Here is a 15,915-nt window from a genome sequence, read left to right as displayed (position 1 = left end):
GTGCAAAGGCTACTACTAGAAATACTAAATATTTTCTTTAATCGTGGAATATTGTATACTTATATAATTTAATTTTTCTATTAGTTTTTTTATGGATAATATTGTGTAAAAAATCTATGTCAGTTATATTATTATACTGTTATCAGTTTAAAACAATTGCTGGTAATTTCTCTACATACACTATTATTGACCCCTTAATTTCAGTGCTGCCGAAAGGGCAAGGGGTACTGATTACCAGGGCCCAGGTTTGTTGAGGAGTCCCTGTTCCCCTCTCACCCTAAACGTTAACTTTCTCTCTAGCGGCAAATCTCCATAAGCAGGCCGCACCTTCAGCCTTATAGGGCCCGCACTGGCTTTCTTAACTAGGGGACATTTTTTAACCTAGTAAATATAAGTTTGAGTTAAATAGCCCCTCATGTAATTTTCCTGCTCCTGTATGTAAGGGGACAAGAGGGAAAGGAAAGGACATGGGAGCAGTAAAGTAGTCAGATAGGAGCAAACACCTGCACAGAAATATCCAATGAGAAAGCTTACAGAAACCTTATTTTTAAAGACAAAAATATTATTTCATGAAATTAAAACTGTGAATCCTGCATGTATTCTGTACTTACATCATATGCTCCAGCTTTGATCTGCTGATAGAGCTTATGTTGATCTTCATCCCAAAAAGGAGGGTAACCCACTAGTAATATGTAAAGAATAACCCCTAAAACAGAAAAATTATTAGCAGTCACTGTAATTCTACAGTACACAGCCACGTCTTCACCTCAACCAAGCAAACACTTTACCAAGGCACATAGGAAAGAAAGGGTTAATCGTATAAAGCGCGGATATTGAAATAAAATATGATGTGCTTATTACCACATTTCCCACTACTGAATGTTTCTAACATTACAAACTTACTGATTTTAATAATATAAGTGTTATCGCCATCAGAGCCACTGTACCTTTATGTCACAGACATGTTTTATAGAGAAGTAATGGCTGGGTAGCAGAAAGTTAAATTCCTTCTATACCCCCTTTAAGTTCAGTGGGTAATGTATTTAAACAAAAGGTAAAATACAAATAATTTTGTTTTTCTGCAAGCTGCACAATAAAAGCATGGGTCTTACCACAAGCCCATATGTCAACTGGCTTTCCATAAGGGTCTTTTCTTAACACCTCTGGAGAGAGGTAACCCGGTGTACCAGCAAACCCTGTAAGACAGAGAACATTCTACAATCAGCTATAAAGGAATCACTAAATAGATGACAAAAGTTTATTTTTATTTTTTACAAACAACGGCATCAAAGGCAAAACTGTTTAAATTACAGGTCAACTTTTATTTACGTTAGTTATAAAACTGTCCAAAAATGTGAATGTGGTGTCCATAGCAACCACTTTTTCCAAGTATGGCTTCTAGAAATGGAGATGTTGTCCACAGAAACCAATCTGATAATACTTATTTACCTAGAACCTTATAGAAGATAATAGCTGGATTCTGATTGGTTGATATGGGCAATGTCTCCACTACAAACCTGCCTTTAAAATGGGACATTTGGAGAAGCCTGGCCAAGGCTTGCCTGGCATCATCGGAAGCAAGTCATCGAAAGCAAGCAATGAGTTAGAACTGGAATGAAGTTTTAAAACCATCTCTCATCTCCTCTGTACAGGTACATGAATGCCATTTTCCAAAACCTGATGCTTTTCATTTAAAAGAACAGTCTGCAATGGAAATGTGTTTTGTTACTGGGAGCCTACAACATCCCCCACCTTTAATCAGATAAGCTGAGCAATGTGTGCAAACACCAACCCCTCCCCCTGTACCAGCTGACCCAAACTTTCCTTTAAAATGGGACATTTGGAGAAGCCTGGCCAAGGCTTGCCTGGCATCATCGAAAGCAAGCAATGAGTTAGAACTGGAGTTTGGACTGGATTTGGACATAAACCGAAACACTGCCATGTTTTATTTTTGCTTTTCCCAAGATACCATCTATCTCAGCCTCTGAGAATAGCTATGTATTACTCTTTGTTTTACTGTTTCTTTACCATCATCATATACCTCTGCCCCCACTGTATGCAAAGCCTGTATGCTGTACATTCGCTGGTTGCACACCCCGCCAGCAACAAGCTGGCAGGGTGTGCCAGCTTTGGAAGAAAAGTGCTACATAAATACAAATATTTTTACTGCTGCCTCTGAGCAGCATGATCAAGATGTCGCCGCTGATGGCTGCCTAGGAGCTGTGCAGCTCAGCCAAATATGTTCCCTGTGTGATAACTGTACTGTCTCTGCTTGTATTGTTACCTACCTGGCTGTTTCGGCGACCAGTGGCGCTGCTGATGGCTGCCTAGGCGCTGTGCACCTCGGTGGGTATGTGTTCCCCACATGTAATGTTTTATTGTAATGTATGTAATGCCTTCTCCCCCTGCCCCCCCCCCCTTCATCCCTGCTTGATGCTGCACTGTAAATCCACAAAAAATTCCTAGTGTGCGCAAGCATACATGGCCAATAAAGTTGATTCTATTCTATTCTATTTAGTAAATTTAAACCCTAGTATCTGAATGGTTGCCACGGGCAACTAATCCACTTTAGAAAGTTGAATTTCACTATGCGATTTGAGCCCAATGTCACCAGATTCCGATGTGCTGCACGTCTGATGTATAAGTTGAACCCCCTCCTGGGGGCAGGGAATGAGCTGCATATAATACATCAAATGCAGAAGGACCACATGTGATCCTGCCACACGGGGTGGTCCCAAGAGGAATCGGATGCGATTTCTACCTTCGGAGAAGTCTCATAGTGTATAAGAACCTTTATAGTACCTCCAGCACCCTGGAGTACTTCCTTCCTCAAGCACCCTGGACACTTTTTTTTTATATTATTATGTTATAGGTTTCTCTACTTGCTGCTTAATAATAACGCTGCTGAGAAATACTAAATAAATGGAATGAATAATCAGATTTATAATAATGTACCTGTTCTGGAATGAAATGTAGCAAATAGAAATAATGCAGACACAAATGCATGTTTAAGTCCCTATATGCATGCGCCACAAAAAGTTAACTAGGCCTCAAAGTCTATAAAAAAACAAAACCAATTTGGGAATAGCACCAAGAACAGTTCGTGCTCATAGACAGTGGGCTTAGTATTTACTCGTATTGTACTAATTACAGTACCAGTGTGAGGGCATTAACTGCAAAAATAGTAAAGTAGATGCAACAGTGTAAATGGTATCAGGATGGTAAGTTGACAATGTCTAGGTCGACAGTCAACGGGTCAAGATGGTCAAAAGATTGACATGGCTATGGTTGACATGAGTTTTGTGGGATTTTTTTCTAAATGTTTTTCATATTTTACATCAAGGGGTCCATGTGCACCAGTGTCAACATAGAAAAGAAAATAAACATGAAAAACTCATGTCGACCTTTTAATGCATCAACCCTTTTGCATGTCAACCTTTTTGTGTCAACATAGGCATTGTTGACCTAATATAGCACACCAACTGTTAAACATGTAAAATATGTATATCAGTTTGACATGAAGACTGATGGCAACATGGTTTGATTCTCATTAAAAGGCATTAGAGAGCCCAAGGTTAGGACCAGTAAGAGGGTTAAAGATCTACTGTAAAAAAAGTTCCGTAACAAGGGCTATTGCAAGACAACTTCTCAAATTCAAAAAAAAAAAAAAAAAAGATAAGAGCAGAAATGTAAGGGGTGTTTAAAGAAAAAAAAAGAGGAAGAACAATTATGTAGAGAATATGTAATCACATACTTACCAAACCATGCTTGCTGGTCTCCCTGGACCTCAATGGCAAGACCAAAATCTGCCAGTTTCACAGCAGCCCCCTTGCATTTACTGGCCAATAACAGGTTCTCTGGCTACAGAGGAAATAGCCGGTAATTTGGAGTCAGAACAACAAAATCTAAAATAAACAGTTCTAAAGGCGAGCTCAGGGAGGATTTTTTATGGTGAAGTATTGTATCACTTATATGCGCACTCTACACACCTATGGTATAATAATAAAAACTTCAGAAGACCCGAAAAAGCATAGCATGTAATAACACCAGGGTTCACTAGATGGCAGTCAGAACGTTCTCATGTAGCAATGCAGATGTATTAATCGACCACTACCCAGGCTATTTGGTGTCTTGTCTATCATATGATTAGCCCAAGAGGCTTATGTGCAAGTGCTTACAAGAAGACGGTAATGCTGCAGTGAGAGAAAACCGCTGCTACAGGATGAACAGTGAACTGAAGTAAAACCGAGAAAATAAAAGCACAGATGGTAAAGTACTTGTAAGCACATAGGGAGTTATTCAGAGCTGATCCTTGTTGTGTACATTCCTACGGTGATCGATTATCGAACCAAGCCGCAAAAAAAAAAAAAAAAGACAGTAATTTCTATTAATTGCATTCCCCTCACAACTTGACTGACAGGAAACCAATATTTTAGGGTGGTAACCCTGCAGTTTTCTGGGAGTGTCGTAAAAAACAGTCGAGCCTAGGCGTTCTAAGGGATTGTGTATACAATCAGCGCTGGCCTCAATCCCTTCGCAACTTGATTGACAGGAAGTTGGCGTTTGGGGTGGTTTTCTGGGAATGGCGGGAAAACGCAGGCATGCCCAAGTGATATAAGGGAGGGCTAGTGACATCAGCGCCAGCCACGACCAGCCCGTTTCTATCGCACACTTGTATAAGGGTCAGATTTACACACAGATGTAGCATATGGATTTGCAGCTGGACAATGACTGGCAATATCTTTGCAAGCCATTCGCAGTGATCAGCCAAACTGGTACTGCAAGATATGGGCTGTAGTCTGAACTAAGCAGAAAAAAAACATAAAAACCCACCAATAATGACAATTTGCATCATACTGTAACGTTTTCTGTATGTACAAATTCACTCCTCTGCTCTCCATCAAGTGTATTTCTATACACTCCATGTCATGCTTTTCTCACACCCATCCAATTGTCCTTCATTCATTACTTTCACTTATCCCCTGACCTTTATACATTACTCACATACCCATCTACTGTCCTTCATTCATTATGCTGATTTGCATCCATTGCCCTTCATTCATTACGCCCATCCACTGCCCTTCATTCATTATGCCCATCCACTGCCCTTCATTACACCCATCCACTGCCCTTTATTCATTACGCCCATCCACTGCCCTTTGTACATTAATAATGTCCATCCACTGCCCTTTGTACATTAATCATGCCCATCCACTGCCCTTTGTACATTAATCACGCCCATCCACTGCCCTTTGTACATTAATCACGCCCATCCACTGCCCTTTGTACATTAATCACGCCCATCCACTGCCCTTTGTACATTAATCACGCCCATCCACTGCCCTTCATTCATTCTCATACCCTTTCAACCCTTCATTTATTACTCTCACACTCCTTTCCCGGCTTCCTTCATTACTCACCCCCATTCCCTCTTCCATCATTATTCTCACACCCATTCCCCCATTCCCTTATTACTTTTACACACAAGTCATCATCTCCGCATAATGCTCCTATGAACAGGTCACATCCCTACAGCCATTGTACTCCCCCTCTCCATGTCCCAATCAGGTGAAAAATGTCAAGCTTGGCCAACTCTAGAATTTAATTTAAACCGCCTTCATTGTTACTTACATTTAACAATTTGTTCTAAAATAATGTATGTGAACAGGCAAACTGAAGAGATTGAGTGTATGAGCGATTTGCTTACATCATTCTGTGCCAATTCCCATGTAAACATGGGTATATTCTGTATGGTGTTAAGCTGAAAACTAATTTGCATATTTTAACTCATGGTTAAATAAAAACACAATTTCAGAGTATTGCTTTTCATTTCAATGCAAGCTGCTTTTAATGAAAGCTTATCTTTAAGATGAATCATTAATCCATCTGCTTAAAACTTCCAATTCATCAGCAAAGCGCAGTGTTTACAGCTGATATCACAGCTAGTTAATAATAATAAAATGTAAAACACCGTATTAAAGAAGTAGAATCATACAGGCACAACTATAGTTTCCTTTCCATAAACTAGTCAGCATTTCCTTGATGTAAATGGGTTGATGTCCCGAAAAGAGTGAAGAGGTGGCTAGTGGAGAAGTTGCCCATAGCAACCAATAATTTTATACGTCAGTGCTCATTGGTTGCTATGTGCAATTTCACTCTATTGCATAAACATTTGTTATCACTTGTAGGGTGACTTTGAGGCATCGGGTCCCATAAATTGCTGTCTCTATGATGCTTCAGGACATCCTACTATATCACATATTATTACACTGTACAGCACTTTTAGGGTTTCTTTTTATGTGTTTTATTTTTTTCAGTTCTTTTGCACCTCTAGAGCACGCAGTAGCTGCTATTACCTAATGCTCTTTAACACTTTACTTGCTCAACTAATGTGATGACTGGGTGTTTTAGCTGGGCTAGTTTTGGGGGTGTCCATTGCCACAGACTTTAATCCTGAGAATGTTAGGGACTTACCTAATGAAGTTACTTGGGCATGGTGGGTAAACCAATAGCCCTGGCCAATATATATATATATATATATATATATATATATATATATATATGTGTGGGGCACTATAAGTCTCAGAAAGGTAGCACCTCATTACATAGGGTGTACAGTCTAGGGCCCACCTCAGTACAACTTCATTCTTTTCACTGTTTGAAAAACCAACCCAAGTTACTTTCTGCCACACTTACTTTGAGACCTCTAAATGCAGCTAGTCAGACATTTGGGCCGACAGCTGGACAACTGGACCTACTATCAGTTTGATCGGAAGTTGCAATTACAAAAGCCCCCCCCACACACACACACACACACACACACACACACACACACACACACACACACTAATCATTCCAAGAGCATGTAGACATGTCAGGATCCTCAGCTGGTCACATTTACTACAAAGAGCCAAAACAACTGGTCATGTCTGGCCCACACGTGTTATGGCATTGAATCCCAGCATTGATATAATAAATGTTAATGTGACAGTAACTAGATTACCTTCAGGTCTCGGTGGACTATGTCATGTTGGTGGATGTGGTTGACACTCTCTAGAATCTGGTGAATACAGTGGCTGTGGGTGAAAATTACAAAGAATCAGTAAGCATTGCAATGACCAGGAATGTGCCAAGACTGTAGGTATATACAAACAGTATGTATAAACAAATGGTAACACACAGATACTATAGTCATTAGACAAAGTAAACTTGTTTTGAACCATCAGATTCCTGTGTTAACAGGGTCATGTCATGTCTAAATGTATTATGGCTATATATAGTACATCTAAGTGGGAACCACATTAGACAATGTGTACCCAGCACGATATCGGGAACGATGGGACCTGGTGAGGTAGCCGGCATAAGAAAGTGCAGATACATTTGCATATCAACAATGGAGAACTCTAGACAATATGTAAGAAAATATTGTTAATTTACAGTTTCTTATATAGCGCAGCATATTCCATTGCGCTTTACAGTTGGAAACAGTGATTAAACAAACTGGGTAGAAACAAACCGACAGAGGTAGGAGGGCACCTCTAAGCTAATTGGGGTGAAAAGGGGGAGGTAGCCTCTTTATAGCCTAAGGCTATGTAATTCCAGAATTTTGTATTTATATGAACCCCCTTTTTTCTCAATGTCCGTATAGGCACAGGAAAAAAAAATTCTGATAAAAGTGCAGCAGGCAAGCAGGCTCACTTAGTCGATATATGAATAACCCCAGGGATGAATTAGCTTGTGATAAATTACCACAGCTGAGTCCCCCCACCCCCCCCACCAAGGGTCAAAAAATCCATGAGCTTCTTTCATGTGATAGAGGTCATAAATTTAGATCACAAAATCTTGTGGTTGCATATAGATTTCCAACTGGACAGTGACCTTTAAGCAGTTGTGATCTCTCAAAACAACTGTAGTCCATACTTTATTCTAGACATATATCCTATATTGCGCACTCTCATCTATTACATTCCATCATGCAAATTTCAAAACAGTAATATTAAATTTGGTCTTAGAAGCACCACAAAGAAATGCTACAGTATATGTTTTCTATTTCACCAATGATCCACCTTTCCAATAAAGGGTACTTGTGTATTTTGGCGGCGGCCATCGCATCGCATACCATAACGCATACGATGGTATGCGATGCAACGCGAAATCGTACGATAGTGCACGATGGCATACAATTTTGAAATTGTATGCCATTGTACATGGCATACGATGCCATACGATGCGATGCGATTAAACATTGTATAAGCACCCTAATGGGTGCTTATACAATGTTAAGCACCCAAATGGGTGCTTACAATGTTAAATGCACCCCCACGCCACCCCCCCCCCCCCACTATAAACGTGAACCCGAAGCGTGGCGAGCGCAGCGAGCCCGCGAGGGGCGGCGGTACTTGTCCTACGACCTTTTCATACCCCCACTATCCACGTCGGCATGGAGTTGAGAACAGAATAGTGTGGCGAGCGCAGCGAGCCACCGAGCCCGAAGCATGGCGAGCGCAGCGAGCCCCGCGAGGGGACGCGGATACCTGTGAAGCCCGCGAAGGGACGCGTTTACCTGTGAAGGTATCCGCGTCCGCTCGCCTCGCTGCGCTCGCCACACTATTCTATTCTCAACTCCACGCCGACGTGGATAGTGGGGGTATGAAAAGGTCGTAGGACGCGTACCGCTGCGCTCGCCACGCTTTGGGTTCACGTTTATAGTGGGGGGGTGGCGTGGGGGTGCATTTAACATTGTAAGCACCCATTAGGGTGCTTATACGATTTTTGATCGTATAGGGGTTCAAAATCGCGTCGCATCGCATCGTATGCCATCGGGTGCATGGCATACGATGTGATGCGATCCGTTCATCGTACGACGGACATCGGGGGCGCCGCCAAAATACACTATAAAGTACCCAATAAAGCAACCAGCAGGCTTCCTAGTCTAAGAATAAGGTAGCTCAAAAATGCATTTCATTTGAAAAACTCTAGAACTTAACACATTAAATAAGGTATCACTCTTTTTCATTTGGCATAAGATGAAAGATAAGTGTTTTAGACCAATCTCTCCCCCCCCTTTAATTTCATCTATTGTTATAGTCTTACATTAAAAGTAAATTATTTGTGTCTACTCCTCTCATTCAAGACAGGGTACCCAATGCAGGCCAGTATGTAGTAAAACCATACTTTTATCGGAGCGCTGGGTGACATTGCCAAGAAATGAGTGGGAGCATATTATTTGAAAAATCAGTCATCTCTAATATGTGATCCAACATTTACAGCTGTAATTATAGGCCAGGTTGAACATGTATCATTGAAAGAACAGACTCACCCAAATATGGGTGTACACAAAAAGGAAAGTAGACAGAATTTTGAGGACCCCATAGCAACATTTTGAAGGGGTCTCTGTTCCAATGCTTCTAGAGAAACACGTTTCTGCAACAGGTAACTTTTTTTGCCCTATTATAGTAACCTAGTTCTCTTTATGAAAGATTATAGTGTTATAGTATATTTTATGAACCACAGTAGTGCCCTAAGTCTCATTAGCCAGATTGTAGAGCTCCCAGTACACATTATGCAACACTGTACCCCCAATATACAATATGCCACAATAAAGTGCCCCAATTCATATTATGTAAGATTATAATGCCCTCCAGTTTTTATACCACATTGCAATGAGCAGGTCCAGGGACATACCTAGATACGTTGTAGGCCAAAGACTGTGAGAGCCCCTATGTATCACCCAGTGAGGAAAAAATGTATAACAATGTAATTTTTTATATGGAAGGTGGGCCCCTCTCAGCTCCTGGGTACATAGGAGCGGCCCTCCCTGCCGTTATGGAAGCTACACCCTTGCTCACAAAGTTGCTAGTGTCATTATGAAGGTGATGTCAATGTCAGTTGCTATTTTTAAAATGTGTGTTCCGATATAATGGATGCCAGGGTGGGGAGAGACATTTCCCCACCCCAGGACTCTGATTTTTATTTTTTTTGCTAGTACAGGGCACTTTGCCTGGTGATCACACTGATCGCCAAGATAAAAAAAAATGTAAGCTCTCACGAGCAGGGACCTCACTCCTCATGTGCTTTTCTAAGAATATATCTCTGTCACACTTATAATTGTACATAGGGGGAGGGGCCCTAAACTGCACACCCTGGACATATGAGGTGCTACCTGCTGAGACCTGTAGTGCAGCAAGCAGGAGGAGGAGTTTGCAGGCGCACACTAAATATAAATGCTAGACCTTTTAATATTATTGTTATATTGCATTTCTGAGGTTATTAGCATAATGAAGGCCAATATTATCGGCTTGTCCACCACGTCCAGGTTACCTCAATAGGACAAGTCCCTAACACTACTCTGAGACAGGTCCAGGGCACAGGGCCCCCCAGGCCAGCCCAGCAGAACCACCCCATGGCATCACATTAGTGTGAAATGGAAGTGATAGTAAAAGGGATAGGGGAAATTATATGTGGAAAGACTTACCTAGGTAAGAGGTCATCATTATGCTAATAACCTCAGAAATGCAATATAGCAATAATATTAAAAGGTCTAGCCTTTATATTTAGTGTGCACCTGCAAACTCCTCCTCCTGCTTGCTGCACATTTATAATTGTGTCAGTGTCCGCTGCTGTAACTGTCTTTAATTTACCATGTACTTCTCCTAACTTGAATTTGTACTGTAAATCACTATTTATTTTTTTGCTCATCTATGTATGCCAGGTGGGCGGAACACTTGTGGTGCCATAATAATAATAATAATAATAATAATAATAATAATAATAAGTTACAAATGATAATTGGTACTTCAGCTAATCACAGGGTTGCCTACCCTCCCGGAATGGCCGAGAGGGTCCTGGAAATCGGGTCCCCCTCCTGGCCTCCCGGAAAGGGGGGCAACCTTCCCGCATTGCCCTTCAACACCGCCGGACACCCCCACCTGGCGGGGGGTCCCTGGGTCAAATGACGCGATCGTGGCTTTTTAGCCCATAACCTAACCGTGCAATGCCTGAAATACAGGCATTGCACTGCGAACCGCCCCTTTCCCCCTCCCGGCGATGGCCCTGCCCCCCTGCTTTAATAAGCTAGCTGCCCTCTCCAGGAGAGGGCAGCCAAAAAGTAGGCAACGATGGCTGATCAGCTCCTATCATGTGCACAAAGAAAAAAGGTGAACAATTGGCATCTTGCGCTATAAGCAGATAGTGGTGGATGACCCCGCACCACAAGAAATATAGTTTTTAGGGTAGTGTATTAAAAATACACAGGTATGTGTCCCTCCACTGGTGCTCATAAAGGTGAGATACCGTACATCCCTAGCAGGGGATGGGCACCTCCTCGTCTCCGGCCTATATAAGAAAGCATATAGTATTGCAGATTTCTGTAAAAGCTCTTCGTCAAATCGTGATCCTCCCATAAATCATGGAAAATTCATAAAAAAATACGGAGCTAATACAGGAAATAGTGCAATACTATTTAATAAATAAAATACACATACTGTTTGTGGATAGAATAGAACCGATTTGGCATTTAAACGGTTCTTAAACATTGCTTAAGTAAAATAAAGGTCCCGGAAACGGGCATCTCAAAGTTAATATTGGGTACCAAGCAATCTCCTACCCTGGGTGGCATGTGTTGGCTCCAACACGTTTCAACCCTCACTAGGGTCTTTTTCAAGATGCTAGGGATGTACGTTATCTCTCCTTTATAAGCGCCAGTGGAGAGACACATATTTTGAATACACTACCCTACGAAGCTCCTATCATATGTTTGAAATTGGCAGGAGCGGATTAGAAGAAACACCATGTATCAATCGTAACTATTAAGAAACTATTAAGAGTAAAGACCCCCATCCAATAGTGTGATATGGCCATTGCTGCAACGGATTGCATGAAAAGTAACATTTCACATGTCATTTACCTGCGATTGCGATGTGTAGCGTGTTCCCATGTGCCTCGCATCGCAGTCGCAGATCCTACGGGCTGCCATGAATATTTGTCATAGCCTTTGCTAGGATTTCATACGATACAATGTATGCAAAAGGACCACATACACCGTATCTTAAGCAATCCTACTCCCGGGAGCAGCTGGCTGAATTGGCGAAGGAAACGCATACAATACCTCGCCCTAGTGCATGAGGGCACTATCACTTGTTGTTAAAGCTGCACCACAGTTTCAAAGAGGGTACTCTAAAATATGCAAAAAGGTTATCTACAACTTTTCACTGGTAGTATAGTTAACCCAGAGATAGGCAACCTTTTTTCTATGAATGCTAGATGTTCAAGATGGGACTATCAATAATGGGTGCAGGATTTCTACTTAACTCTCCAGATGCAGGAACTACAAAAATCACCAGGAAAAAAGCCACAAAAAGCCACAAGATAATGGCTGTGCCACATAACCACCCAATATGTAATACTTGTAAAATTACATAATATATTCAGTTTTTAGAAAAAAGTTACAGGAAAGAATGCACAATATAATGAAATAGTGGCACATTTATAATGCATTAAACCGCGTTACTCCTAGCATGGATACATCCATCCATCAAGAGATAGAAGCGTGGAAACGTGATATTTTACTTTCATCATAACCCGCTACAAAGCACTAATCTCTCTTTTTAAACATGCATAGCTTGTAGACTCCAGTTACCAGCGCAGTATCTGCACATCTGCTAACTTCAGCTCTGCTTCCATTAGGGAACACAAAGGGTTTGTGTGAACGCACACACTACGGCAGAGTTCTTGAAGATGTGTTGCTTGGTAACCAGAGAAACAGCCTTTCAGAAGAAGATCAGATACATGTACTCTGCTTGTCTCATTTTCCTCTGCTGCATATTTTAAATATTCCTATAAATCTCTGCTGAGTTTAAAACAAAGAAATGCACGAGCATGTTGCTAACATTATAACGTTCCTTACTCTGGTGTAAAAAAAGGAATTAAACATGTACTTCTGAGCTGAACGTGTGTTCTCTGGAATCCCAGGTCTTAAAATATATAGCCACGCTGTTAGTTTCCACTGTTACATCTTGACATTTGAAATTGCTACAGAGAATTAGTATAGTAGAAGCATGTATATGTTAAGTATATATGAAGCCCTATAAAGCTAAAATCTGACTGTTTTCCAATGTTTAAATAGTATTAATGTAAATAATTTGATCTAGGGCACAAGTTCCTTAGCTTTGCTTTACTAATGACAATCCTGTGGCTTGTGACAAGCCCCAAGACCATTGACTGACTCCAAAAGTGACCACATGTTCTTGGAACCATAGGACTTCCTGTCCTGTACCGCCTGCTCCCAGGGACAGCTGCCAGCACTGCGCACGCAGCTACTGTATCACAAGTTAGGTCTGATGTGTCCTATACTAGGGTCTGCTATGGGAACTGGACTGAGATATTCAGCCAAATGGAAGAGGCACATTCCATGGTGAAAATTAGATTCAGATGACATTTTAAAGGCTTAGGGCAGATGTTTGTGACATGCTCATCCATAGAAAAATATGTGGTATGGCGCTGTAACTATGTACAATTAAAAGGGATATGAATTTCAAATATTTCCTATACTGAACTGTGCTAAGCACAGGAAAATATGCCAGACTGCTTTAGGTTTATATACATACACACACATATACAGTAACGGCGGGACCCAGAGGCTGATAAACACTGCAGTGTTTTGTCATATGTATCAGCCTCTGGGTGCCGCCGTAACTGTACTTGTATCCTGTGGGATTGTACATCCCTCATGGGAAGGCACCAGAGCAATTACCTGAATATTGTGGGAGTGCTGCTCTAAGAGATATATATCTATAAGGAATGTGATGTATAAACATTGGGAAATACTAAAAACAGACCCAATTTTAAGTACAGTACTGCCCGATAAACCTTTGATAGCCTTCAGGAAAGCGAAAAATCTGAAGGATCACATAGCACCAAGTTTACTACAACCTGCTGTTGTCCCCAAAAATTGGCTAGGCAATACAAAAGGTTTTTTTAAATGTAATTCTTGTGTGATATGCAAATATGTAAGCCCTGTTAATCATGAGTTCAATAATTATAACAACACAAATACATATAAGATCAAAGATCTCATGAATTGTATGACCACATGGGTGATATATCAACTAGAGTGCTCCTGCAAACTAAAATATATTGGGAAAACCAAAAGAAACTTGAAGATTAGAGTACAGGAGCATGTCAGAGCTATTAAAAATAAATTAGAAAATCACTCTGTTCCTTAACATTTTTTAAAAGTTCACAGTTCTAATCCTGGAGACCTACATTTTAAAGCTATTGAGCATGTGTGTTTGGGACCAAGAGGGGGTGATCATGAGAAATTATTGTCACAGAGAGAGATGTTCTGGATCTTTACTCTTAACACCATGGCACCACATGGGTTAAACGAGTCATTTGAGATAGCAGCATTTCTCTGAACATGACTAATAACCCCATGTAATATCTTGATAAAACCTATTGTCTTACTTCTTTCAATACATCCTTTTAAATTAAAAACAGAAAAGCTGATTTTAATACTAAATAACTAATCTATGCATTTTAAAACTATTCTGAAACTGTTGGATACGACCTGCACCTTATGTGTATAATATTGTGATTTTTGTATATATGTGTGTACTTATTTGTATTTTTTATGTATTTTTTATGCATTTTTATTCATGCTTTTATAAATGTTCCATGTGTATATGTATATCTTTATTTTATATATATATATATATATATATATGTGTATTTATATTTAGCATTGTACTTTGATGGCCAAATCCTCTGTAAATGATTATTTATAGCGTGGCACTTTTACAAACAACTAATACCAACTCAAGGGGAACAAATACTGTTAATCACCATGTAGTCAATCGGAAAGCATAAAGAAACAACCAGAGACAGGATGTTCCCATGGCTACGTTTCCATAATTATGTGAACATACTCACTTAGTGATTGAAAGTGTCCGCAGTAATATCTGTGCGGACGCTATCACATTCCAGCGTTTACTTAGCAACAAGGAAGCGTCCGCAGCAACAGGCGCGAGACTACAGAAGTCTCGCGCAGGTCTGAGAAGTGACTGCACGACGATACAGCTGTAGCTATCCGGAGACGCGATAGCGAGCGTCCCTAACTACAAGCAGCGCATGCGAGACCCTGAGAGTCTCGCACATGCGCATGGAAACGCTGAAATTACGCTAACCACGCTGAACACACAGAGACGTGGTATAGAACGTCTCTGATAGTCAGAAGCGCACGCGAGACTGTGGGAGTCTCGCGCATGCGCACAAATACGCCAATTACGCTAATTACACATACCGGAAGCGCCTTATACGGCGTGCATCCTTAAGTGACCACCCTATAAATAGGCATTGTAGGTAACATTGTAACCACTCTCCTGATGAAGTCCAGCCATTTGCATATGGCATAAGTGATGAAACGCGTTGAGGGATAACCGTTCACTACTCCAGCAACTTTTTTACTTATGTAAGCAATTTTGTTCACTTTACTTTGAAGCACTTTATTAAAAAACTCCTTTTATATTATAATTGGAGTTCTCTTTCTTTTCCACTGTGGGACACACGGTCCTAAATTGCACGGGATTTTGAAAGAACCTGTGGACAAAGAGGATTCTTTGAAAACGGCACAATCCGGGTAGTATCCTGGTAAAAGAACCCACACAGACAAAGAATTGTTTGATGAGCACTAAATTTATTTTCATACGGTACGCACAATATTATTTAAATGCAGAATGGCTATGAAAACTACTACACTATAGAGCGCTATTTTCTCACCCCTTTTTCCCAGTGAATTTACCCAAGACGCCACAACAAACGTCTCAACAGGAGAAATAAGCAGCCATCCATATAACGGACATATTTACACCTGGATAAATCCTATAAAGGAACTGATCTGAGGTGACAGCATAGCCTTTG

At 40.8% G+C, this 15,915-nt stretch overlaps 1 protein-coding gene across 33 annotated transcripts in view; it reads right to left on the bottom strand.

Moving 5' to 3' along the window:
* The window catches only part of CAMK2G (calcium/calmodulin dependent protein kinase II gamma), a 231,439-nt gene that overhangs the window by 65,889 nt on the left and 149,635 nt on the right, over positions 1 to 15,915 (bottom strand). For all 33 annotated transcript variants that reach the window (XM_083148536.1, XM_083148533.1, XM_083148534.1 and 30 more), the window contains exons 6-9: positions 7,004 to 7,076; positions 3,759 to 3,861; positions 1,113 to 1,196; positions 612 to 706 (exon numbers count right to left, since the gene is read on the bottom strand). In XM_083148536.1, coding sequence (XP_083004662.1) covers positions 612 to 706; positions 1,113 to 1,196; positions 3,759 to 3,861; positions 7,004 to 7,076 — 355 coding nt within the window. The remainder of the gene's footprint in view (positions 1 to 611; positions 707 to 1,112; positions 1,197 to 3,758; positions 3,862 to 7,003; positions 7,077 to 15,915) is intronic.

Source organism: Crinia signifera, chromosome 6 (genome assembly GCF_055691185.1).
Source record: "Crinia signifera chromosome 6, ASM5569118v1, whole genome shotgun sequence".
NCBI lineage: Eukaryota > Metazoa > Chordata > Amphibia > Anura > Myobatrachidae > Crinia > Crinia signifera.
Note: the sequence above shows the minus strand (reverse complement) of the source record. Positions and strands in the feature narration are given on the sequence as shown.